The sequence below is a fragment of the Odocoileus virginianus genome, chromosome 6, assembly GCF_023699985.2.
Source record: "Odocoileus virginianus isolate 20LAN1187 ecotype Illinois chromosome 6, Ovbor_1.2, whole genome shotgun sequence".
Lineage (NCBI taxonomy): Eukaryota > Metazoa > Chordata > Mammalia > Artiodactyla > Cervidae > Odocoileus > Odocoileus virginianus.
In genome coordinates this window covers 25,267,724-25,295,232 of record NC_069679.1, presented here as the reverse complement: position 1 = coordinate 25,295,232, position 27,509 = coordinate 25,267,724, and the positions used below count along the sequence as shown (strand labels likewise).

The 27,509-nt window shown below is 40.6% G+C and overlaps 1 protein-coding gene across 2 annotated transcripts in view; it reads left to right on the top strand.

The window, feature by feature from the left end:
- The window catches only part of GPR176 (G protein-coupled receptor 176), a 126,641-nt gene that overhangs the window by 5,609 nt on the left and 93,523 nt on the right, over positions 1–27,509 (top strand). Inside the window, exon 1 of one of the 2 annotated variants that reach the window (XM_020872374.2) lies at positions 6,583–7,672. The exons of the other annotated variant lie outside the window; for it this stretch is intronic. Within the exon in view, the coding sequence (XP_020728033.1) occupies positions 7,501–7,672 (172 nt within the window). The 5' untranslated portion in view covers positions 6,583–7,500. Of the gene's footprint in view, positions 1–6,582; positions 7,673–27,509 lie in introns of those variants that run through there. 2 annotated transcript variants of the gene reach the window in all.

Sequence of the window (27,509 nt, the reverse complement as noted above, 5' to 3'; positions counted from 1 at the left end):
CACCTTTTAATCATTTTACAAATTAGGTTGTTTGTTTTCTTATTATTGAGTTTTGAGAATCCTTTATATATTCTGAAGTAAGTCCATTATCAGATATGTAATTTGCAAAGATTTTCTTCCAGTCCGTGGCTTGCCTTTTTATTTTCTTAACAATGCTTTACGAAGAGAATAGTTCTTACTTTTGAGGGAGCTCGGTTTATCAGTTTTTATCTTTCATGAATCATGTTTTATCGTCCTATCCAAGACATTTTTGCCTAACTCGAAGTCACAAAGACTTTCCTCCATGTATTCATCTAGAACTTTTGTTGTTTTTGGTTTTTCATTTAGGCCTATCATGAGTTTTAGTTAAAGTGTTAAACATATACCGACCATATAACTAGGGATTTATTTATCAAAGAGAAATGAGAGCACATGTCCATATAAAGACTTGTAATTGATTGTTCATAGCCCTTAATCACCAAACTGAAAACAAAAAGTGATGGACAAATTGAGGTAAAAACAAACTGAGATGTATCAATAAAATCAACAGAACACTATTCAGCAATAAAAAGAAATATGCTATGTATAGTAATAACATGGATGAATCTCAAAATAATTTTGCTGAGAGAATCCAGACAAAAGAGTACGTACTGTATGATCCCACTTACACAAAATTCTAAGAACAAATAAACTTAGAGATAGAAAGAAGGTAAGTGATTGCCCGGGGTTAGGATGACAGAGGTGAGCCACAGGAAGGGATTCCAGAAGAATGGAGTAATGGATATATTCATTATCTTAATTATGATGATAATTCCACAGGTGTTTGCATATATCAAAACTGATCAAACTGTACAATATGTGCAATTTGTTGTATGTAAGTTATACCCTTCCCAGGAGTGTCAGTGGTAAAGAACCCACCTCCCAGTTCAGGAGATGCAAGAGACTTGGGTTCGATCCCTCGGTCGGGAAGATCCCCTGGAGACGGGCATGGCAACTCACTCCAGTACCCATGCCTGGAGACTCCCATGGACAGAGGAACCTGGTGGGGTACAGTCCAAGGGGTCACAAAGAGTCGGACACAACTGAACAAATAACACTATTGTATGTCAGTTATACCCTAATAGTCTGTTGAAGAGATTTGTTCTGTTTTGTTTTGTTTTGTTTTACAGTGCTTTGTATTAGGATCCAAACAAGGTCCACACATTGTATTTGGTTGCCTTGCGTGAAATAACAGCAGGCTTCGGATCATTCAAAAGTAAAGACTGCCCCTTTGCCTGGCTGCCAGCAAATAACCTCTAAACTCTTGGAGCATTCAGCCTGCTAACAGTGGGCTTCACATACAATTTTCAGGACACCCCAAGATTTCCTTATTCTCTAGCCCTTCCTTAAATCCTTAGATCAGTTCTCCAAGGAAGAGTCTCTATTTACCTGTGCCTTCCTTGTTTCTCCAAAGTATCAATACATCTCCTGGACTTGCTGTTTACCCTCAGTTTTCCAAGGGAAAACTCCCAGATTATTGGTCATTGTCCCAAATTTTAAAATTATAATCTCATTCATTTCTAAAGGATATTTTCACTGGATATATATAGAATTTGGGGTCAGTGGTTCTTTTCTTTCAGCACTATAAAATGTTATGCCACTTCTTTCTGGCCTATGTAGTTTGAATTCAGTTCAGTTGCTCGGTTGTGTCCAACTCTTTGTGACCCCATGAACAATAGCTCACCAGGCCTCCCTATCCATCACCAGCTCCCGGGGTCCACCCAAACCCATGTCCATTGAGTCGGTGATGCCATCCAACCATCTCATCATCTGTTGTCCCCTTCTCCTCCTGCCCTCAATCTTTCCTAGCATCAGGGTCTTTTCCAATGAGTCAGCTCTTTGCATCAGGTGGCCAAAGTATGGGCGTTTCAGCTTCAACATCAGTCCTTCCAATGAACACTCAGGACTGATCTTCTTTAGGATGGACTGGTTGGATCTCCTTGCAGTCCAAGGGACTCTCAAGAGTCCTCTCCAATACCACAGTTCAAAAGCATTAATTCTTCGGAGCTCAGCTTTCTTTGTAGTCCAACTCTCACATGCATACATGACCACTGGAAAAACCATAGCCTTGACTAGACTGACCTTTGTTGGCAAAGTAATGTCTCTGCTTTTTAATATGCTGTCTAGGGTGGTCATAACCTTCCTTCCAAGGAGTAAGCGTCTTTTAATTTCATGGCTGCAATCACCATCTGCAGTGATTTTGGAGCCCAGAAAAATAAAGTCAGCCACTCTACTATCATTCACATTTTTTTTCCCTATAGATAAAGTGGCATTTCACTATGGATACTTTTAAAGATTTTTTTCTTTGTTTTTGTGTCCAGAAGCTTGATTATAATGTGTCTTGGTATAGATTTCTTTGAGTTTATCCTGCTTAGAGCTCACTTAGCTTCTTGAATCTGTAGGCTTATGATTTTTGCCAAATATGGGAAATCTTCATATTCAAATCACCTCTTTGAATACTTTTCCTGCCCTGCTCTCTTTAGGTTCTCCTTACAGGAAGTAAAAGCATTTACCTGTTCTTATAGCTGTCTCTGGCCTGGCAGGAGTAGGAGAGGCAATGTGGCTCCTGCTGCTCAAGAAAGTGTGAAATAAAAACTGCCCTTTTTTGGCATCACTTTGTGGGTATTTGTATGCAGCTACATATTTATATACCCAAATGAATCTTGTCCTTTAAATTATGGAATAAGTTAACTATATATTTTTAATCCACAACTATGCCACTACTTCCCAGTCATACTATTTTATAATCATATCTCCTCTTTTAGCAAAGAAGATACTGTCTTGATCTCTTAATTCGCCAGAATTGATCTTTGATAATTTTTGGCTCTTTCAAAAAATTTCAAATTTATTTTTAAGGAGCATATTTGTCACCAAAATGTTTCTTTTTATGATGCAGGAAAGAACAGTCCAGCTTCTGAAGTTAATTATAAAAGAGAGTCCCCCAAGTATTGAGAAACCATACGTTCTTCAACAGTTAAACAGTTTCCCAAGGTGACTTTTTTAAAGGTGATAGATAATATTTATGGATATTTTATTTTTGGCATACTTGCTATTAAGAAATTAGGTTGCTTTATAATCACTAAGTGTATATGTGTGTGTGAAATTACTGAGGCTTTCTGGGGGAAGAGGTATTCAGTCTTTCACCTTCTAGTTATTCTGGATGAATTTAATAGCAATCTATAGGTACAATGACTATTAGGGATTGAGAAATTGCATTAGGAATTATAGATGCATATCAGTAGAAAACCATTTCCTAGTCCACATATTGATAATCTGGAATATGAAAAGGACTGTCTTAGGATCTTTTAAACAAATAATTGCTTTGATGATAATTTAACTTACCCCAGACTAAAAACCATAAAGTAAATGTATTTAACCCAATAGTGTAAAAGCTAAATTCTGGACTTCTAAATCTTCAAACAAAATTTCTCTGAAAGCCAATTGTGTCCTTTGTTAGTAACAAAGTAAGTGGTTCTTCCATTTTTTAAAATACAGGACTTGTTCAGCAGTATTTTATTCATATCTGCAAAGAGAGAATTGTTTAAAATATTGACAGATAATGCTTTATTTTTATATTTATCATCTTTAAACATCAACAAACAGGATTCAATCTTACATAGTTATACTTTATTGATTTCCTATGATGTGCAAGGTACTGTTAGAGATTTTCACTAATTTAGTATCTTATTGTCCTCTAAACAGCCTTGCAAAAGAGGCATTTTTTTATCCCTATTTGATAGAGGAGGAAACTGAACTTAGAGAGGTCATATAACTACCCAGTGTCACAGGTAGAAATGGGACAATGGGCATTAAAACCCAGGTCCAACTGACACCATCATGTCTCTCCTCCTTGCCCCCTCCTCCATATGCTCTTTACCTTGAGGGAGTTGGTAGGTTTGCCTGTGTAAAGAGACAATCTGAGTATGCTAAGCTTAAATACTCCCCAAAGAAGCTATTTAAATGACAAATTTATCAGAGACCAGTAGGTTTTTGGACATGAAAAATCCAATAATTTAATTCAGAGATGCCCAGGGGCTTTATTATGAGCTACCACTTTCATTTTACAAGCACCTAGGATATCCTTATTGCCACCAATATACACAGATTTTTTTTTTAAAGTCCTGACTCGCCTTCTATTCTCCAGAAATAAAGTCTATGCTCTCTTAAATATGCAAGCCCCAGTTTTCAGGATTCTATCTGCCAGGATAGCCTGGTTTATGCCCTGATAATGAGCAGCTCCAAAAATCTTGGTTGTTTAGTATAATAAATATTTATTTCTTGCTTATATAAAATTTTATGTTATGTCTGGGTGGATCTTGAGGGCATCTGCAACACCCACCCTCCCAATATGGTGACTCAGAAGCACAGGCTGCTTCAGTATTTCAGCTCTTCCAGTTCAACACAAATCCCCTTCCACAATCACAATGAAAGGCAGCAGAGAGACTTGAGAATCACAACCGGCTTTTCACTACCATAGGCAAGAAATGATTTGTCACTTCTGCTTACATATCATTAGTTATTGTAGTCACATGACCTTGTCCATTTGCAGGGGCAGATGAGAAAAATAGTTTTCTGTGTGACGATAAGGCTTAGACAGTCTAGAATCTGCCTGCAATGCAGGAGACCTGGGTTCTATCCCTGAGTCAGGAAGAGCCCCTGGAGAAGGAAATGGCAACCTGCTCCAGTATTCTTGCCTGGGAAATTCCATGGACAGAGAAACCTGGTGGGCTGCAGTCCACAGGGTCACAAAAGAGTTGGACATGACTTAGTGACTAAACAACAACTACAAATGCCGAAAAGGAGAATGAGATACCACTGAACTCTAGTAATGTTTGCATAATAACCTGCAGTTGTCTATGTCTGTTGTATAGGTATAGAAATAGCCATTTGGAAATAGAACTACTTAGTCCAGATGAGTAGCCAGCAGCCTCTTTTCTTAGCACACTGCTGCTTGGGTTTACTGATGCAAAACACTGCCACCAAGCTTTTTTCTTCTCTCCACCTTTAGTGAGAGGCCATGCAGGGACATGTGACAGTGTAGTGTTGGGGACACAAGGGAGGAGGAGTAGACAGTCAATAATGAAAGGGAAGAAGCAAGGGTGCAATAAAACTCACAGGCTCCTCACTTCCCCCCAACCTTCCCCTTGGTCGTTGCAGTTATCTCCAGTCCTATTCTATCTCCTCTTTCCCCTATCCAAGTCCCTTCCTGCTCTTTGATACATAGCCAAGAAAGCTGGAATCCAGGAATATTTTTGAACATAAATGGATCCTATATCTTTCTATAGGTATGGAAATACTTATCAGCACCCATATGCTAACACTGGGAAGACTGAAGAAGGTAGGTCTTTGGAGAGCCCTTCCAAGAAAAGTAATTAGGTGCAGAGGGAGGTGGGAGGGAGGTTCAAGAGGAAGGGGACATATGTATGCCTGAGGCTGATTCATGTTGATGTATGGCAAAATCCATCACAATATTGTAATCATCCTCCGATTTAAATAAGAAAAAAAAAGAAAAGTAATTAGGGAAACTAGGGAAAGAGAAGTAGCCCTATGGTGGCATGATTAGCCTTCAGACAACCAAGAAATAACTGTAATTTTAATCAATTCGTAAGTTACTGTCCTGGGACCTAGTCCTACCCATCACTATGTCAAAGCCCTCTACTGTGTCCTTCACTTATTTAAAAAAAAAAAAAATAAGGTCAAAATAGGCAAATTTTTAGTTGTCTTTTCATCTCATTTCTCCTTTTCTCTTTCCCCCCGATGCTCTGTTTGGATGCCATACCTGTTTTTTTTCCCATTAGGCTTCTCTGTGCCATTTTTTTTCTCATTTACTTGGTCATCCCAGCTTCCCAATTGTTTGCATCAGCGGGCAGAAAGTTGCTTACTCCTCAATCCCAGAATTCACCCTGTTGGGGTTGGGGTCTGTGTATATGTCCCTATGGACTGTATCGTATGTGTGAGTGTGAGTGAGTGTGTGTGTGTATGTGTGTGTCCCTATGCGTGTGTGGCCCATAGACTGTAGACCTCCAGGCTCCTCTGCCCATGGAATTTTCCAGGCAAGAATAATGGAGCAGGTTGCCATTTCCAACTACGCAGGTTCTTCCCCACCCAGAGATGGAACTCTAGTCTCTTATGCCTCTTGCATTGGCAAACGGATTCTTTACCACTGCACCACGAAATGGGACTAAATGAAAAAGGCCCAGGAAACTAGTGCACTGGATTTCTAAATCCCATCTTTCTTAAATAACTTCAGCTACACCCAAGGCCTGACGGACGAGACTGGGCTCCGTGCCCAGGTGGCAACGACGACGTGGAACTATCAGCCTCAGGCAGCCCCAGCTGAAGAGATAAGGAGTAGTTAACGACAGCATTAAAATATGAGAAGCCCCGGAGGAGCACCGGGCTTGTCCACCGGAGCCAGACCCGGCTCCTCAGTGCTGTCAGGCTCGTTGGTGGGGAGGGGGGCAAGATGGCGCCATTCTTCCCTTCTCCCAGGCTGAGCGTAGGGCGGGGCCGCGCGCGTCACGTGACCGCGCTCGCCGGCCGCGCGCTCCCCATTGCCCCAGGCGCACGGCAGGGAGTCCGGTGCCATCGCAGACGGTGGCTCTTCACTCCTACTAGGGATGTCTTCTCGTGTCCCCGCAAAGTCTGGAGGCGCTCTCGCTGCAGCTGAGAGCCGGAGCGGGTCCAGGAAACGGGGCACTGGGCCGCGCAGAAGCAAAGGGGCTGCAGAAGAAGATCCTTGCCGCCCGCGCCGAGGCGGGAGGTCTGAGCACTCAGCGAGGGGCTGGGCAGGAGACCTCGCGGGCATTCTGAGGGACAGCCGGGCCGGGCGTTGAGGGCGAGGCTGTTGGGGAGGTTCAGAGCTTTCCACCCTGACCATGAGCGCTGTGAGGGGCTCCAGGGTCCCCTCGGGACGCCAAGCATTTGACTTGGCCATTTTCCGGGTTTCCCATGGCCATCTAGCCTCGAAGCCAGCAGGACTGAAATGGGCTTCAGCCAAATGTTTTCTTCCCTCTGAGGAGAGGGCCTGAGTCTGTCAGTCTGAGGAGACTCGAGAGGGCTGTCCTGGCCTTCGGTGGTGGGAGCTGAGGTTAAAGAGGGCGGCGGGAGCAAAGAGCGCCCTCCTTGACTATCAGAAACCTCCTGTGTTTCCCTCTCTGCTAAGTGGGCTTGGCCGAGCTGACCACCCAGGAGGGACGGACGACGCTCGGCGGGCTCTGACCGTGCCGCCTTCATGTGGCTGCTGACAGGGACCCGGGAGGGAGCGGGCATGGGGCAAAGCCTCGCCCTCTCAGCTCCCCGCCTCCCAGGAGCCGGGGCTGGCGATGTGGAAACCTGAGGGGATCCGTGGCTGCCCGGGGTTCTCCAGGACTCCACCAGGCACCCGCGCGTTTCTCCGCGCACGGGGCTGGAGCAGGTGGCGCCGGGGTCTGAGGCGAGCGCACGGGCGGGCGACGATTGAGCGGGAGCCCCAGCCTCGCCATGGGGCATAACGGTAGCTGGATTTCCCGAAATGCCAGCGAGCCGCGCAACGTGTCCAGCGCCGAGGCGGCGGGCGGCAACCGCAGCGCGCTCGGGGAGTTTGGCGAGGCGCAGCTGTACCGCCAGTTCACCACCACCGTGCAGGTCGTCATCTTCATAGGCTCGCTGCTCGGTAAGCCGGCCGCCGGGGCACCTGCCAGGTGGGCTTCCCCGAGAGCTCAGGCTCGGAGAGCCGGGATCGGGGGTCGCTGGAGCCTCCTTGGGTTTCGGGATGCCTGGAAAAAGTGCAGATAGTTGAAGGAGGTTTAAGAATGCCAGGGTAACTGAAGGGAAGTTAAGCAGGGATGGTCGACCGCAGCGCCCAAGCTGGAAACGGAAGAGTTTCGGTAGGGTTTGGTCCCGAGTGTAGGTCAACCTGGAGCCTCCCGGAGAGGCGGCTCTTTGCGGACCGCTTTGGGATGGGCACGGGGTTGTGCCCATCATACTTAACATCTTGGGTACCATGGCGGGGCGCTGGCCCCGACCTTTTGTTTACAAATACAGAGCCACAAAGCTTCAGTTTTGTTGCCGATGACTGATGTGTTTTGCGCTCCTATCTATTCTTTGTATACATTTCTGGTTTTTTCCCCAAGAACCTTATTTTACGCGCTTAAAAAAAAAAAAATGACTTGCTTCTTTGGAACACCGACCTCCGAGTAAACAACCTTGTGGAGTTAAGCTCTGTGTTGCCTTAAGATTTTTTTTAAACCCCGAAACGAAATAAATCCCAATACACTTTTCTCCGCAGGTTTTTTTTTGTTTGTTTGTTTTTAAAGTACAGGATAAAGGTAGGAGAAAAAACACAAAACACTACACACAACAAATTTAGGAATACTTGTTGGGGGACGAAAAGACCAACGAAATGAAATGAGTGGTTAGTAAAAGTGCACTAATGTGAGAATTACCTGAACTTCTGGTAGCTACTCTTTAAATGATAAATGATACAATGAATATTCATTTTTGTTGAAATTTGTTGCATGTTGCATATTACTTGTAAATATGTGGCTTCCTTTCAAATATAAATTCTCTGATAATGACATTTATAACGTTGTGAAAAGATTGTTTATAATTATGTGTGATATTATGGCCAAGAGCAGTCTTAAAGTTTCAAAGTAGGAATAGATTACTTTTTTGTAGACACTTGTGAATTTCCATGGAAACCAAGATAATTGACATCAAAAAGACCATGAAACATCAACTATACCTTAATTTAAAAGAAAAAGAAAGAATAACACACTGTAGTAAATTAAAAAAAGACTATGAAAGAATTGTTTTTAATTTCCTTATGTAACTTCTCTAATTGTCATCATCCTGTCCCATTCTGGCATATTTATCTTTCACTTTTTGTCATGAGGACATTTTCAGGAGCTGACACTAATGGGCTATATGTAGATTTATGTGTGTATGTTATGTGTTTTTATGAGTGGAATATATATGCACAATAACAAAGCAAAAGCTTGTGTCCCAAATATTTTCAATATTCACTTAACAAACAGTAAACACTGGACACCACCTGGGTATCAGGCACAATGCACTAGAGATTTTTTAGAGTTAAATTCTAGTATTGCCACATTTACTTAAAGAGTAGATTATTATTGGGGAGGCAGTAGAAGTGGCTGCATTTTTATTTCTGCATTTATTCTGCATATATCTGCATATACATATATATGAGAGAGAGGAGAGAATGTTTTGTTTTTTTCATTGATAACTTTAACCCTGAAGAAAGATGGTACCTAGAGAAATTTTCTCATAGGTTGAATCTAAAAACTTCAGTGCTATTGAAATAGAAAACAGAGCATGTATATAAAGGACAGAACAAACAATACACAGTTAACTAATGCTTTGCTTCCCATGTACTTTCAGTTCTGGTAACTTGCATTGGATTCAGGAATTCCTAGGTAAATATGCCCTTAATTGAACTTTTTCCACACAGCACTTTAATTGCCATGCAAAAACTGCTTTTATGGATATCTTCAAAGAGAAAACTGATTTTGCTCCTGATCTTTGGTTATACTTGACTTGACCTAGTCAGGATTCCCCCTTACACATGACTTAAGCCCTTCTAAGAAAGAATTCCATTTGCTCCTTTTTATTTTTTCTAAGAAGTATAAATATGGTTAAATTTCTAGAAATCAAAAGTCAGAGAACTTGTGCAAACATGAAAGGCATTTCTGGTTTTCATAAAGCTTAGCTACATAGCATTGCCCTGTGCACTTGTTACAGGTATTATTGGTTCATTGTTCTCTGGGGATTTGACCCATACAAACATGTCTGTGTCATTAAATCCTGGTAAATGCCAGTTGAGGCTCTCAGAGCTTAAGTTCCAGAGCCATGTGTAGTCAGTTGCATGGCAAGTAAACTTGGGAAGCTTGGTTTCGTGAAGCCCCAAAAGAGAGAAAAATTATCCCAGAAGAATCTAGGATAAAAAGTAAACAGAAGAGTGAATAGTATCTGGAGTAGCATATGACACTGATTTAATCTGCTTGTTTCCCCTGTCTCTGAACATGGGAGAATGAATTTTTCCCTTTAAGTAAATTCAAATATACTTCCCATATTGTCAAAATTGATTTTCGTTGGGATTTCCAGAAACCTGCTATATATGAAAATTTCTTTGTACTGTTGACATCTTACAGCTTCTTTTGAAAACTGTTTTAGTGCCATATGAGAAAAAATAACATCAAGGAATAGCTATAATATTTCAACTCAAGGGAACATTATTTGCTGTGTTGAAAATGAACTCGAGAATTGCATATATTATTATTCAAGTAATGCCTTTTGAAGATTTGTGTGAGTTAGTGTCTCTCAGCTTTTTTGTGCAACATCTTGGGATATACAGGTAGATGTTGAAAGAGAGTCAAATAGTTCAGATTGCCCTTTGATAAATATATAGCATTAGTAGTGAGCAATGTGAAATCAAAGACTAAGAAAGAATTGAAACCATCGTTTCCAATAAATGTGTTGGATCTAACTCCTCAGAGTTGAATTTTTTCTTTTCCCTTATTCTCTTTGGATTCACAATCCAAGGACCTGGAGAGTGGGACCCATTCTGGTGCTTTGACTTGAAAAAGGTCAGTGGCTGTGACCTACTGGATTACCTCTCAGCTGCTTCTGGACAGATTGTCTCTTACCTGTTATTATCATCATTGGAGGCATTTAGATTTTTATAAGTGAAATTTCTCTTATTTAAAGAAAATTAGCACTGCAGAAAATAGCCAACAAGTGTGTATCCTACCCTGAAATTTATTTTAAAATAGAGAAATCAGCCTGCTGTCCTTTTGCCAAACCACCATATGTACAGTTCTTAATTTTAACCTATCTCCGTTTTCCTTAGCAATAGTCTACAGTAAACAGACTATACCTATATGAAGTTGATGACCTCAAATAAAGGTTCAAGTTGTCTGTTGCGTGATTTCTTGAGATGGTCATTGAAGTAATAATTTCAAAGGAAAGAGGGAGGGAAATTATATGTTGAATTGATTTGACAGATATGGAGGAACACTATTTTTGTTCATGATTGTCTCTAATCATTCAACAAAATTATATTGAGTATCAGCAGTATTCATGGCACTTGTTTGACAGAGAAATATATTTGTGCTTTTGATACTAGTTAAAATTAACCAGTTAATAGCTGGATAGTTCTTGGAGCTCCTTAGTTAAATTTTTGAGAGAAACAATGTTACTGCTAGTTTGTGTTCATAAAGCATATATACAAGAATGATTTTTCGTAATTATGTACAATATAGTATGTTGGCCATAATTATAGCCAATAACAATGTAATATCAACAGTCTGTATACATACATACATACATACACATACACATACATATATATATATATGGCTTCTCTGGTGACTCAGTGGTAAAGAATTCACTTGTCAGTGCAGGAGATGCAAGAGATGTGGGTTCAATCCCTAGGTCAGGAAGATCTCTTGGAGTAGGAAATGGCAACCTACTCCAGTATTCTTGCCTGGAAAATTCCCTGGATGGAGGAGCCTGGCGATCCACAGTCCATGAGGCCACCAAGAGTCAGACACAACTTGGCAGGCACACACACATACACATGATATATATGATAGTAAATATGATAATATATATTATACTATAATATAATAAATATATTGTTGTTGTTGTTCAGTTGCTCAGTCATGTCCAACTCTTGGCAACTCCATGAACTGCAGCATGCCAGGCTTCCCTGTCCTTCATCATCTCCAGAGCTTGCTTAAACTCATTTCCATTGAATCGGTGGTGCCATCCAATCATCTTGTTTTTTGTCATCCCCTTCTCTTCCTGCCTTCAATCTTTGCCAGCATCAGGGTCTTTTCTAATGAGTCAGTTTTTTGCATCAGGTGGCCAAAGTATTGGAGCTTCAGCTTCAGCATCAGTCCTTCCAATGAATATTCAGACTGATTTCCTTTAGGATTGACTGGTTTGATTTCCTTGAAGTCCAAGGGACTCTCAAGATCTAGTCTTCTCCAACCCCCACAGTTCAAAAGCATCAATCCTTCAGCACTTAGCCTCCTTTATGGCCCAACTCTCACATCCATACACGACTGCTGGAAAAGCCATAGCTTTGACTAGATGGACCTTTGTTGGCAAAGTAATGTCTCTGCTTTTTAATATGCTGTCTAGGTTGGTCATAGCTTTTTTTCCAAGGAGCAAACATATTTTAATTTCATGGTTGCAGTCACTGAAGTGGTTTTGAAGCCCAGAAAAATAAAGTTTGTCACTGTTTTCATTGTTTCCCCATCTATTTGTCATGGAGTAATGGGACTGGGTGCCATGGTTATAGTTATTTGAATGTTGATAGTTATTTGAATAGTTATTTGAATGGTAAGCCAACTTTTTCACTCTCTTCTTTCACTTTCATCAAGAGGCTCTTTAGTTACTCTTCATTTTCTGCTATTAAGGTGGTGTCATCTGAGGTTATTGATATTTCTCCCAGCAGTCTTGATTCCAGTCTGAGCTTCATCCAACCCGGCATTTCTCATGATGTACTCAGCCATGTAAGTTAAATAAGCAGGGTGACAATATACATCCTTGATGTACGCCTTTCGTGATTTGGAACCAGTCTGTTATTCCATGTCTGGTTCTAATTGTTGCTTCTTGACCTGCATACAGATTTCTCAGGAGGCAGGTAAAGTGGTCGGGAATTCCCATCTCTTTAAGAATTTTCCACTGTTTGTTGTGGTCCACGCTGTCAAAGTCTTTGGCATAGTCAATAAAGCAGAAGTAGATATTTTTCTGGAACTCTCTCGCTTTTTAAATGATCCAGTGGATGTTGGCAATTTGATCTCTGGTCCTTCTGCTTTTTCTGAATCCATCTTGAACATCTGGAAGTTCTTGGTTCACGTACTATTGAAACCTTGCTTGGAAAATTTTAATCATTACTTTGCTAGTGCGTGAAATGAGCTCTTGCCCGGTAGTTTGAACATTCTTTGCCATTGCCTTTCTTTGGGATTGGAATGAAAACTGACCTTTTCCAGTCCTGTGACCACTGCTGAGTTTTCCAGATTTGCTAGTGCATTGAGTGCAGCACTTTTACAGCATCATCTTTTAGGATTTGAAATAGCTCAACTGGAATTCTATCACTTCCACTAGCTTTGTTTGTAGTGAGGCTTCCTAAAGCCCACTTGACTTCCCAATCCAAGATGTCTGACTCTAGGTGAGTGACCACACCATCATGGTTATCTGAGTCAGTAAGATCTTTTCTGTATAATTCTGCGTATTCTTGCCAACTCTTCTTAATATCTTCTGCTTCTGTTAGGTCCATACCATTTCTGTCCTTTATTCTGCCCATCTTTGCATAAAATGTTCTTTTCATGGTATAAATATATATATCATGATAAATATCTTTACCATAATTATAGCCAGTAATAATGTGATATCATCAGCAGCCTTATACCTGCTTTTTTCTGTTTTTGGTATGTCTAGAAACCTAGTAGACTACTTCAAGAATAAGGTGTTCTGAATTGACCTAAGGAGTTTGAAGTGGTGAGGTCAATAGTTATCAGCCTGGGTAGATGAACTCCTAATATACTGACTCAAGCTTCCTCATGTTTCCTTTGATTTCCATATGCTATATGCATTTCGCCACCCCATTCTCTTATAATGTTATCTGTAATATGCAGGAAAGCAGTCTGACTTCCATCTGAATGAAATGCTTTTGATAATCCTTTGTTTTTCCTTTCTAGACCTTGAATTTACCAATTCTTCTGGAAATTCTACTGTGAAAAACATAAAAACTTTATTAAAATTAAAATTCATGTATTACACATTTCACCCAATTTTAGTATACAGTTCAATGGTTTTTAGTATATTCATGGAATTATGCAGCCATCACCACTATTGAGTTTCAGGAAACTTTTTAATACCCCCCCAAATAAATCACACATCCATAGTAGTTGCTTCTCATTTCCTCTATAAATACTCTGAGCCTTAGCTATCCACTGTACTGCACAGCCATTCCTATCTGTTTCCTTCTCCTTTCATCTCCGTATTCTCTGAGACACAACAGTATTGAACTTAAGCCAGTTAATAATCCTGCACTGGCCTCTAAGTGTTCAAGTGAAAGGAAGAATTGCATGTATCTCACTTTACATCAAAAGCTAGAATGATTAAGGTTAGTGAGGAAGGCATGCTTAAAGCTAAAATAGGGTGAAAGTACGGCTTCTTGTGCTAAACAGTTATCCAAGTTGTAAATGCAAAGAAAAATTTTTGAAGGAAATTAAAAATGCTACTCCAGTGAATACATAAATAGTAAGAAAGTGAAACAGCCTCATTGCTGATATGGAGAAAGTTCAGTGATTTGGGTAGAAGATCAAACCAGCCACAACATTCTCTTAAGCCAAAGCCTAATCCAGGGCAAAGCCCTAACTTTATTCAATTTTGTAAAGACTGAGAGAGGTAAGGTAGCTTCAGAGGAAAAGTTTGAAGTTAGCAGAGGTTGATTCATGAGGTTTAAGGAAAGAAGCCATCTCTGTAACATAAAAGTGCAAGGTGCACCAACAAGTGCTGATATAGAAACTGCAGTAAGTTATCCAGAAGATCTAGCTAAGATAATCAATAAAAGTGACTACATTTGTAGACAAAACAACTATATTGGAAGAAGATGCCATCTAGGACTTTCATAACTAGAAAGAAGTCAGTGCTGGGCTTCAAGCTTCAAACAGGCTGACTCTTATTAGGGTTTAATGCAGCTGGTGACTTGAAGTTGAAGCTGGTACTCATCATTCTGAAAATCCTAGAGCCCTTAAGAATTATTCCAGATCTACTCTGCCTGTGCTCTGTAAATGGAACCCAAAACCTGAATCACTGCACATCTACGTACGTGGTTTACTGAATATTTTAAGCTTACTGTTGAGACCTACTGCTCAGATGAAAAGATTCCTTTTAAAATATTACTGCTCATTGACAATGAGCTCTTGGGCACCTAGTCATCCAAGAGCTCTGATGAAGATATGCAATGAGATTCACGTTGTTTTCATGCTTACTAACACAATACCCATTCTGCAGCCCGTATATCAAGATGTACTTTAGACTTTCAGGTCCAATTCTTTAAGAAATATATATTTTGTAAGGTTATAGCTGCCAGGATAATGATTCCTTTGATAGATCTGGGTGAAGTAAATTGAAAACCTTCTGGAAAGGATACACCATTCTAGACGCCATTAAGAACACTTGTGATTCATGAGAAGAGGTTAAAATATCAACAACAACAGAGGTTTAGAAGGAGTTGATTCCAAGCCTCATGGATGACTTTGAAGGGTTCAAGACTTCAGTGGAGGAAGTAATTGCAGATGTGGTAGAAACAGCTAGAGAGCTAAAAATTAGAAATGGAGCCTGAAGATGTGACTAAATTGCTGCAATCTTATGATAAAACTTGAACAGATGAGAACTTACATCTTATGAATGAGCAGGGGAAGTAGTTTTCTTGAGTTGAAATCTCCTCCTGGTAAAGATGCTGTGAAGACTGCTGAAATGATAGTAAAGGATTTAGAATATGACATAAATGTATTTGATAAAGCAGTGACAGGGTTTGAAAGGATTGACTACAACTTCAAAAGAAGTTCTACTGTGGGTAAAATCCTATCAAACCATATTGCATGCTACAGAGAAGTCATTCGTGAAAGGAGAAGTCAATCAATGAGGCAAACTTCATTGTCTTATTTTTAGAAATTGCCAAAGCCACCTCAGCTTTCAGTAGCCACAATCTGATCAGTCAGCAGCCATCAGCATGGAGGCAAGATCCCTCATCAGCAAAAATATTATGGCTTGTTGAAGATTCAGATAATCGTTAGCATTTTTTAGCAATAAAGTTTTTTTTTGGTGTATCTGAACATCTATTAAATAGATTTTCTCTTGTAGACACTTTATTTTATAAATAGCAGTATATGTAATTGGTAGTATTAAAGTAGTGTGACCTATGAAGTTTGTAGACATTTTTAAAAAGAGTTTGGAGTAAATTATATAGATTAAAAAATTTGAAATATAGCAATAAAGTATTTTTAATTGAGGTATGTACATTGTGTTTTTAGACATGCTATTGCACATTTAATAGACTTACAGTATAGTATAAACATAACTTTCATATCCACTAGGAAACTAAAAAATTCATGTGACTCACTTTACTGCAGTATTCCCTTGTTTGCATTGGTCTAGAACTGAACCTACAGTATTTTGGGGGTATGCCTGCATATGTTGAGAGTTAAAGTATAGTAGGTCTTCCTAGGTGGTGCTAATTGTAAAAGAACCCGCCTGCCAATGCAGGAGACATAAGAGACGTGGGTTTGATTCCTGGGTTTGGAAGATCCCCTGGAGAAGGGCATGACAACCCACACCAGTATTCTTGCCTGGAAAATCCCATGGACAGAGGAGACTGGCAGGCCACAGTTCATAGGGTTGCACAGAGTCAGACATGGCTTAAGTGACTTAGCACAGCAGAGCACAGAACATTTTAATGCTGGTAGACAAAGCAACTGACTAATTTATTGTCTGAAAATTTCACCTTTAATTATTATTATTTTTGATCCCCGAGTCTCAACTCCAGATATTCATGATTCTGCAAGAAATATCCTTTTACTTTATTGGAATTTTGTAGAAAGGGAGGAAATTTGTCTCAAAATGAGAACAAACAGATATGGCTTTGCTTTTCTCTGGGGTGTCCAAGTCTCTGAAATTATCTCTTCCATCGAGTTTGCTCAAGGGTTTCTCTACATGTAATTATTCTGAATAAGTCACTTAGATGGTTGTGACTGGAAGCTGTTGTGAAAACTGTTTTATTGTCAAGGAACTTCCAGATTGGCTGGGTGGGAAATCTTTGTTAGCAATAAAGTATAAAATCTGAGAGGAGTTTTTGACTAGGCTGAAAGACATGAGTAACTCTAGGTGAAATCTAAGAAGTAAGTATTTACCCTAGGCAAAACTGAAAAGTAAGAAAACTGTCTTTGAAAAATCAACACCCATTTTCAGAGTTTTTATGTTCTCATATTCACTCCATCTCTTTCAGACACCTCTTGTTTTCTTCTTGTCCTTTTGGATGCCCAGTGACCTTGTTCTGAATTGCTTACTTGTCTTCCTTCTTTCAAACTTAAAGGGAACTGAATTCCATTCCCTCATGGTGGCGTGCTAAATAAATAAGCCACTTCAGATGTCAATGTTTGCAGATATTGTTACATTAATACATTGACCTTAAGAGTACTTTTTAAAGAATTCACTATTTTAAGCAAAAAGGGTGACTACATTGAGCATTTCATATATTGACAGGAGTTGAGAAGAAATGGATGGAGTGGATCTTTTTGGAACTTCTAGTGACATCATCATGTAGGCAAGACTGTGATTGCATGTAGGGCATTTAGAAAAGTTGAGGGTATAAGTGCACACCTGGCATGTAGAGGAGCAGGAGGGTATCAGTTTGTACTAGTGTCTTACTCTCTTTTTCATGGTTTTATTTCCCTCTTGTATAATTTGAGATGTATTGTGTCAGATTGTTATCTTGGGATGTTTATTGTGTCTGCTGATTCTTTCTTGTGGTGAATCGTTTCCTTGAATGCTTGTAAGTTTTTAATTGTGAGTCCATCTCCTTTTTCTGAAGGATTCTGTGAGGTCTGGGCTACAAGTGACCTTCAGTTTCACATTTGTTTCTGCCAGGTATCATAGGGCCATCACTAGCCCAAGACCTCAACTGCAGGAAAAGGTTCATTTCTTTGTCATCTCTTTGAGGTAGAGGATGCAGTTTTTCACCCTCTCTTTCACTGAGGTGGCCACTCTTGGAGGATTCTGGCTTCATGCAGGGATTTCATTCCAACTACCTGCTTCAAGGAGTGTCCAGCCTCATTCAGTTTGTGTGTAGCTGTAGACACCCAAAGTTAACTGTTAGAGCCTATTTCCTGATCTGAAAATTGCCCCTCAATGCAAGCTCTTTGGTCTCTGTTTTAGGCAATGGGGGATTTCCCTTTTATTTCTTATGAGGTTTGCAATGAATTTAAAGATCTCTTTTGTTTTATCCAACACTTTAGGTGTTTGTAGCAGTGTTCTAAGTTCTGCCATGGAGCCAGAATTGGAAGTTGGAGAATTGTTGTATTGTTCAGTCACTCAAGTCATGTCTGACTCTTTGTGAACCCATGGACTGCAGCACGCCAGGCTTCCCTGTCCTTCACTATCTCCAGAGCTTACTCAAACTTGTATCCATTGAGTCAGTGATGCCATCCAACTATCTCATCCTCTGTTGTCCCCTTTTCTTCCTGCCTCCAATCTTTCCCAGAATCATGGTCTTTTCCAATGAGTCAACTCTTCAGATCAGGTGGCCAAAATATTGGAGCTTCAGCCTCAGCATCAGTCCGTCCAATGAATGTTCAGGATTGATTTCTTTTCTGATTGACTGGTTTGATCTTACAGTCAAAGGGACTCTCAAAATTCTTCTCCAACACCATAGTTCAAAAGCATCAATTCTTCCGCGGTCAGCGTTCTTTATGGTCTAACTCTTACATCCATACATGACTGCTGAAAAAACCATAGAGACCTTTGTTGGCAAAGTAATGTCTCGACTTTTTAATATGCTGTCTACATTTGTCATAGAGCTTTTCTTCCAAGGAGCAAGTGTCTTAGTTGGAGAATAAGCAAAACATATTAAAATAGAAGCTGGAATGATTGCTAGATTTGATTTTAGGAGATACGCTACCTTAAAATGGGGTGATGGCATTAGCTCAGAATAGGGAAAATAAAGTGGATGAAGAAAGAGAGCTTAAGAAGGTTGAGGAATCTAGTCTAAAGAACATTAAGAGTACATAGGTTGTGTGTTTAGTTGCTAAGCCATGTCTGGCTCTTCTGTGACCCCATGGACTGTAGCCACCAAGCTCTTCTGTGCGATACTAGTTATAGTATAGCGCTATACCTAGTATAGCTTCCCTGGTTGCTCAGCCAGTAAAGAAACTGCAGTTCAGGAGACCGGGGTTCAGTCCCTGGGTCAGGAAGATCCTCTGGAGAAGGAAATGGCAACCCACTCCAGTATTCTTGCCTGGAGAACCCCTTGGACAGAGGAGCCTGGTGGGTTACAGTCCGTGGGGTCACAAAAGTTGGACATGGCTTAGTGACTAAACCACCACCACCAGTGCTGTACCTATTGTATAACTGACTATCTCCTAGCCAACTCCTTTTCCTAGACTTAGGTCAATTAATATATTACAGGACTTAATTATGCGATCTTGATTTGTGTTAGTTTAATTCTCCTAAAATTCTACCATGAAGCTAGGGTATTATAAAGCATTACTGACAAAAGGAAAATAAGTGTAAATAAAGCTTGCTTTAACACACTGTAAGGCATGGCCAAGATTCAGTAAGCCAAAAGTGTAGCCCTGAACCTTGTCATTTAACATCTCCTTCCCCACAGTATGTACACACACTCACACTTACACACACACACACACACACACACACACACACACACACACACAGGATTTCTTTCAGGAGGCCTCTAGGAACAAAAACACTCAGGAATTTTGTTGTTTTCTTTTGCTTTTGCATTTACAAGCAATTTCCAGGGAAATGCATTCAAATGGCCTCAAGCAATATTTCAATTGGTGAACACACTTGATTCTGAAGAATGTTGGGAAACTTATTTTTTTGGCCTGCACTGCATACTTGCTTCACCAAATCTGAGACACTCTGAAAAACTTCCAGTTTAATCGTAACCACTGATGTCTAGGCACCTTCCCATTTAAAATAAATTTCTAACAATGGTTTAACATTAATTTTAGAATTCAGTTTGTTTTTTTTTAATTACTATTTTTTCTGATGAAAGTTGCCTCTGAGGAGCAAAATTACAGTGATAGAGGCAAAGCATGAAACGTATATACCCTTTCTGTTTCTGGCTGCCTCATTTTTTTGTCTTTTGAGAAGCTTTAAAAATACAGAAAAATATTAACAAATTACAAGCCCACTATTTAGAAAAAACAAATGGTAACATTTTGTCATACTTGTTTTCTGTACATTAAAATGTTACAGATAACAGGAATCTCCCCTTGAGCCTCTTCCTAACCCACTACCCCCTCTTCTCCTTCTCTTCAGTGCTGATGGCTGCATTGAATCAGGTGTCCAGAATAATCTTCCTCCCTGTCTGTGTCCTGGTGTTGCTGCTTGATGCTGACCTGTGATCATGTTTTGTCAGTTGATGCTTAGTCGATACCTATGACATGGATAGTTGACTCCATGTGCAATGTTAATTGCCATAGGATGGTCACATTATCTAGGAAGACAATATACATGGGCAGTTTAGGAACTTCCCAAAGGGTCTTCAAAAGGCAAGCAGAGTTTAGTTAATGGGAGATGGATGCTACCCATACAATGTAGGTGCCCTTGACTTACCTGCCAAATGGTAGTTGCCAATCAAGAATACTGCTTTAGCCTTATATGTACACTGGATTTTGTAGTTTACAACAATACTACATTATTCAAATCATAATATGAATTATGAAACATTGTAGGGACAATTTTCTGTTTTCATTTTCTTAGCTCATCCCATCCCTCTAACAGTACTGCTTTCCCTTAACAACACATGAGCATCCACTGGTGAACTTCCCTTCCAGTATTTATGAGGGCTTTTAACTGCAAATAACAGAGCTTATTGTCAAAAGAAGACACAGCTATAAAAGCATTCTAGAAAGAAAAACATTTTATTTACAAAGGTGGATTGCAAGGGAGTTCAGGTTTTTGAAGGACTGGCTTCCCAAATGAAATACACAACAAACAGTTATTTTTTAAAAAGCAACCACAAGATTGGGCTGCCCTGGTGGCTCAGTGGTAAAGAATCTACCTGCCAATACAGGAGATGCAGGTTCGATCCCTGGGTCGGGGAGATACCGTGGAGAAGGAAATGGCAACCCACTCCAATATTCTTGCCTGGGAAATCCCATGGAAAGAGGAACCTGGCGAGGTACAGTCCATGGGATTGCAGGAGAGTCAGACACAACTTAGCGACTAAACAACAAACACAGGATTACCATGTTTACAGTTACTCTGCTCACTGTGGGGAAAAAGGCAGTTATCTCACATGAGTGTTGTAACCTCAGAGATTGTGTCATATCTTCAGATATGTCATATGTGTGTCATGTCTTCCTGGGATCCTATTTCCCTGTCTTCAGTGATTAGTCCAGGAATGGGTCATGGGGTCTAAGGTTGGTCAATGCCGTTGGTGTAGAGAACCCCTCTTTTCCAAAGGGATTGCTGAGCAAAGATAAAGGAAGCTGATCCATAGAGAATGAGGTGTAGAGTTGAGGGTGAAAGTAAAAGAGGTGACTGTAAAAGTCAATAAAGTTGCAAAACAATTAAGCTGTCTTTATTGAGTTGGTAATTTACAGGAAAGAGTCACAATTTCAATTGTTTTGGGGACCAGAGCTAGACAGTGTGATCCTATATCTTTTTATTGTCTTTAGTTTGGGGGAGTGGTGGGACTCAGAGAACAGACATATATTTGTTTACTCCTGACCAGGTGGTATAATATGCACATTTTGGCATAATGCAATGGCGCAAGGTGTGTGTTTTTCTTCTACATCAAACTAGCCTGCTGATAATGAGGAAAGAAATTTCCTTCAGGATATTAAGTTGCTTATAAAATGTATGGGATTCAGGTAACCAAACCTGAATGCTACAGGGCTGAGACCTTGTCAGGAAATATGCACAGCGTACCACTAGTTCTAGCAGAAATGAAGCTGTTGTTGTGTACCACCAGTGATGTAGAGATTAGACTCTAGAACCCTGTGACATACCTGGCTGTGAAGGACTAAAGACATCTGTCATTCTTCTGTACTTACGAGGAAATCTGATGACTGCACCAGCCACCACCTCATGTTAATCATGTCTGCTTTTCTTGGGAACATCTGCTGGCCAGAACTTGGATATAAGCCTGTGCTCTAACTGCAAGGCTGTCTGAAAAAGTAGTATTTTTAGCTTTCCAGCCTTTGCTGCAGAGAGTAGCAGATGGTTGGAAGATTATGGAATGAATATTTAGTGAACCAAACTGTAGTATCTACCACTTTCTTCTTTGTGCAGTTCCTTATATGATAGCCTCTCATAGTACTCTGCTTGACTTCATGCAATCTGGGAGATAGTGGAGGGCACATGACCCAGGCCTTGCTGGTCCTGGGATCCTATTTCCGTCTTCAGTGATTAGTCCAGGAATGGGTCATGGGATCTAAGCTTGGTCAATGCCACTGGTGTAGAGAACCCCTCTTTTCCAAAGGGACTGCTGAGCAGAGATAAAGCAAGCTGATCAGTAGAGAATGAGGGTAGAGGTAAGGGTGAAAGGAAGGAGAAGGGTGACATAAAAGATATCCTGGTGATACTGTGCGAGTCCCTGGAGGTTCAGAAATTGTCTTCTCCAACTACATGAACCCAAAACTCCCAGCATCTCCCTTTTTGCTTCAACTTCAGTGAGTTGGCTTTTTGTCATGCACGACAGGAACATCCTGCTTGATATGCATAGTATTGCCTTCACCATTCATACCCTGCATTTGTGTAAACAAGTTCGGAGGGGGAGTGACATGCACCTGAGCATATTCTCACAACCAGGTAGGGCCTGATGCCTTGAACGTCTGATGCCCAGGAAAGAAGAGCAGCTGAGACCCAGAGCCCTGAGTTGAATAAGAGCCAGAGATGGGCTGGCAGCTGGAGAGATGCTCACATACACTGAGGGTGACTCTAAGTCTAGCAGTGCCAGAGGTCAGGAGTGGAAAATAAGCCCAGGAATGTAAAAGAGGCTGAAAGCTGCCTGTGCGTGTACAGGGGCAGAAGCCCAGAGGAGATTCTACTGGACCAGAAAATACAGTGATGTTGGTTCTGAATGAGCGCAGAACTTCTGTTGCTTTTTCTCTCTCAGTTAAACATTGTTTTAAAAAATCAAGTTACTTACACATAAATAGTTGTTAATAGTTAATTAACATAAAAATTTAATTCCTAATATAAAAATTTAGAAGCTCGGGAAAAAAATCTGTATTAGAAGAGGAAAAAATTGCCGTTGTTAGGTGGAGCCTCCCGGGAGATGAGGAGCTCACCAGGCCTGGGTCATAAACTGGCTTCTGCTTCCTGAGTGCTTACAGAGCTTCTGGGGAGGCCAGAGGGCAAGGCTGTGGCTGAGTCCCAGGGAATACCACCCTCACCACAATTAGCTGTGGCGTGTAGTTAGGGTCCTGGGCACTTGACAGGTATATAGTTGGGGAAATGAGCTGCTCCATGTTTTCTGCTTTAAATTTCACCATGGCCAGTGTCTAGCTCTGATGACTGTTGAAGCCAATCACTTCTGTAAGGGGTGAAATAAATGTCCTCCATTGATCCAAGCCTAGGGCATGGGTGGGACAGTGGGAGGTTTGTCAGCACAAAGTCCAAGCATTCAAGTGCAGGGAGGAACCCGGGCCAGACCCATGTGGGCATTGTCAAGCTAAACAGATAATACTTAAGTTCGTTTTCTAAGTCTGTGAGTCTGTTTCTGTTTTGTAAATAAACTCATTTGTATCATTTTTTAAGACTCTGTATATAAGCTATATCATATATTTGTCTTTCTCTGTCTGACTTACTTCACTTAGTATGATAATTTCCAAGTCCACCCATGTTGCCACAGATGGCATTATTTCATTCTTTTTAATGGTTGAGTAAAAAAAAATGCAAAAAACCAAAATGGCTATCTGAGGAGGCCTTACAAATAGCTATGAAAAGAAGGGAAGCGAAAAGCAAAGGAGAAAAGGAGAGATATACCCAATTGAATGCAGAGTTCCAAAGAATAGCAAGGAGAGATAAGAAAGCCCTCCTCAGCAATCAATGCAAAGAAATAGAGGAAAACAGTAGAATGGGAAAGACTAGAGGTCTCTTCAAGAAAATTAGAGATAGCAAGGGAATATTTCATGCAAAGATGGGCTCAATAAAGGACAGAAATGGTATGGACCTAACAGAAGCAGAAGATATTAAGAAGAGGTGGCAAGAATACACAGAAGAACTGTACAAAAAAGATCTTCACGACCCAGATAATCACGATGGTGTGATCACTCACACTCACCTAGTGCCAGACATCCTGGAATGTGAAGTCAAGTGGATCTTAGGAAGCATCACTACAAACAAAGCTAGTGGAGGAGATGGGATTTCACTTGAGCTATTTCAAATCCTGAAAGATGATGCTGTGAAAGTGCTGCCCTCAATATGCCAGCAAATTTGAAAACTCAGCAGTGGCCACAGACCTGGAAAAGGTCAGTTTTCATTCCAATCCCAAAAAAAGGCAATGCCAAAGAATGTTCAAACAACTGCACCATTGCACTCATCTCACATGCTAGTAAAGTAATGCTCAAAATTTTCCAAGCCAGGCTTCAGCAATACGTGAAACTTGAACTTCCAAATGTTGAAGCTGGTTTTAGAAAAGGCAGAGGAATCAGAGATCAAATTGCCAACATCACTGGGTCATCGAAAAAGCAAGAGAGTTCCAGAAAAACATCTATTTCTTCTTTGTTGACTATGCCAAAGCCTTTGACTGTGTGGATCACAACAAATTGTGGAAAATTCTGAAAGAGATGGGAATACCAGACCACCTGACCTGCCTCTTGAGAAACCTGTATGCAGGTCAGGAAGCAACAGTTAGAACTGGACATGGAACAACAGACTGATTCCAAATAGGTAAAGGAGTATGTCAAGGCTATATATTGTCACCCTGCTTATTTAACTTATATGCAGAGTACATCATGAGAAATGCTGGGCTAGAGAAAGCACAAGCTGGAATCAAGATTGCTGGGAGAAATATCAATAACCTCAGATATGCAGATGATACCACCCTTATGGCAGAAAGTGAAGAGGAACTAAAGAGCCTCTTGATGAAAGTGAGAGAGGAGAGTGAAAAAGTTGGCTTAAAGCTCAACATTCAGAAAACTAAGATCATAGCATCCGGTCCCATCACTTCATGGCAAATAGATGGGGAAACAGTGGAAACAGTGGCTGACTATTTTTCTGGGCTCCAAAATCACTGCAGATGGTTATTGCAGCATGAAATTAAAAGACGCTTACTCCTTGGAAGGAAAGTTATGACCAACCTAGACAGCATATTAAAAAGTAGAGACATTACTTTGTCCACAAAGGTCCATCTAGTCAAAGCTATGGTTTTTCCAATGGTCATGTATGGATGTGAGAGTTGGATTATAAAGAAAGTTGAGGGTGGAAGAATTGATGCTTTTGAACTGTGGTGTTGGAGAAGACTCTTGAGAGTCCCTTGGACTGCAAGGAGATCCAACCAGTCCATCCTAAAGGAGATCAGTCCTGAGTGTTCATTGGAAGAACTGATGTTGAAGCTGAAACTCCAATACTTTGGCCACCTGATGCAAAGAGCTGACTCATTTGAAAAGACCCTGATGCTGGGAGAGATTGAGGGCAGGAGGAGAAGGGCATGACAGAGGATGAGATGGTTGGATGGCATCACCGACTCAATGGACATGGGTTTGGGTGGACTCCAGGAGTTGGTGATGGACAGGGAGGCCCGGTGTGCTGCAGTTCATGGGGTTGCTGAGAGTCGGACACGACTGAGTGACTGAACTGAACTAAATACTCCTTTGCTTATATGTACCACATCTTTATCCATTCATCTGTTGATGGATATTTAGGTTGCTTCTATGTCTTGGCTATTGTAAATAGAGCTGCAGTGAACACTGGGATGCATGCATCCTTTCAAACTATGTTTTTCTCCAGATATATGCCCAGGACTGGGATGACAGTATCACATGGTAGCTCTATTTTTAGTTTTTTAAGGAACTCCATCCTGTTCTCTGTAGTAGCTGTACCAATTTACATTCCTGCCAACAGTATAGGAGGGCTTCCTTTTGTCCATACTCTTTCCAGCATTTACTGTTTGTAGATTTTTTTTTGATGGCCATTCTGACAGGCGTGAGCTATATCACTTTGTAGTTTTGGTTTGCATTTTTCTAATAATCAGTAATGTTGAGTATCTTCTCATAGTTGAGGGGGAAGGATGTGGGAGATATAAATTGGGAATTTGGGATTGACATATACACACTACTATATTTAAAATATAGAACTAACAAGGACCTACTGTATATCACAAGGAACTCTGCTCAATATTCTGTAATAAGCTAAATGGGAAAAGAATTTAAAAAAGAATGTATACATATATATGTATAACTGAATCATTTTGCTGAAACTAACACAGCATTGTTAATCAACTAAGCTTCAGTATAAAATAAAAATTTTAAAAAAGACCATACAGAGGCAGAAGGTATGCAACAAATGGCAGAAAGTTGAAAGGAGCAGAGCAGAGATGTCCCACATAAGTTTCTGAACCACCTTTCAATTTAACATTGTCTTTGCTGTTCTCTTTGCTTTGGAATGTTCTTCCCAGACACATCCTGTGGCTGGCTTGTGTTCATCCTTTAAATTGCAGCTCAAATGTCCCCTCTCCACTTCTATCACATCATCCTGTTTATTTCCTCTATAGCAGTCACAACCCCTGAAATTGTCTTGTTTGTTCAGCATTCTATCTCTCTCACTGGGATGCACAACTACAAGTAGAGAGTTTAATGTACCACTGTGTCCCCAGCATCTGGAACGGTGTCTGGTGTATAGTTGATGCTCAGTAAGTATTTATTGAGTGAGATGTTTGGGGGCAACTAAACACAACAATTAATTAAATAGTCACTATCCTGATTTGCATGAGGCTTAGGAGCTTTCTGACCGTGAATTTTGCCCACAGCCAGGACTCAGATACAGTCATATCCAGTAGCCTGGAGTGGTGCTCATAAAAGCCAGATATCATGAGGGACAGCAGGTCCCTTGATAGGAGATCCACAAGGACAGAAGTTCTAGCCTGATTTAATTTAGAGGGAGCCTGAGAAGTAAGACAGGCAGCATTTTGAACCTGGCAGCATAATGTGTATGAGGATGTCACTATAGCTTTTACAGGCTTTTGGATCCTAGACAAAAATGACTGCTGAAACAGTTTAGGGACAGGATGCTCCCTGTGGGAGGGTGGCTAAGAGGCTGTGTTGTCATCATGGAGCTACAGGTGGCATTTGACTGTCTATACTGAGACAGGTGGCTCCTAGGTATGTGAAATCAGAGTGGTGCCCTGGAGTTTCTGTCAGTTGTTAGGGAACCACTGTCTGTTCATCCAGCTCTGTGTTGGGAATGGGGATGTGAATAAAATATGAAAAGAAACAATATTTTGTTTCTAGCCAAGTATTATAGGTTGTATATCCCTACTCCCCTCGAAAGATATGTAGAAGTCCTGACCCCTAGTACCTTATGTGACAGTAGGTTATTGTAGATGTAATTACTTTCAGTGAGGTCATACGGGAGTAGGGTGGGCCTTTAACCCAACATTAAAAGACATGTCCTTCTCACAAGGACATGTCCTTATAAGAAGTCTAAGTGAAGTCTAGGTGAAGAACCCAGGGGAACAGAGACAGAAGTAAAGATAGAGATTGAGTTATGCAACCATA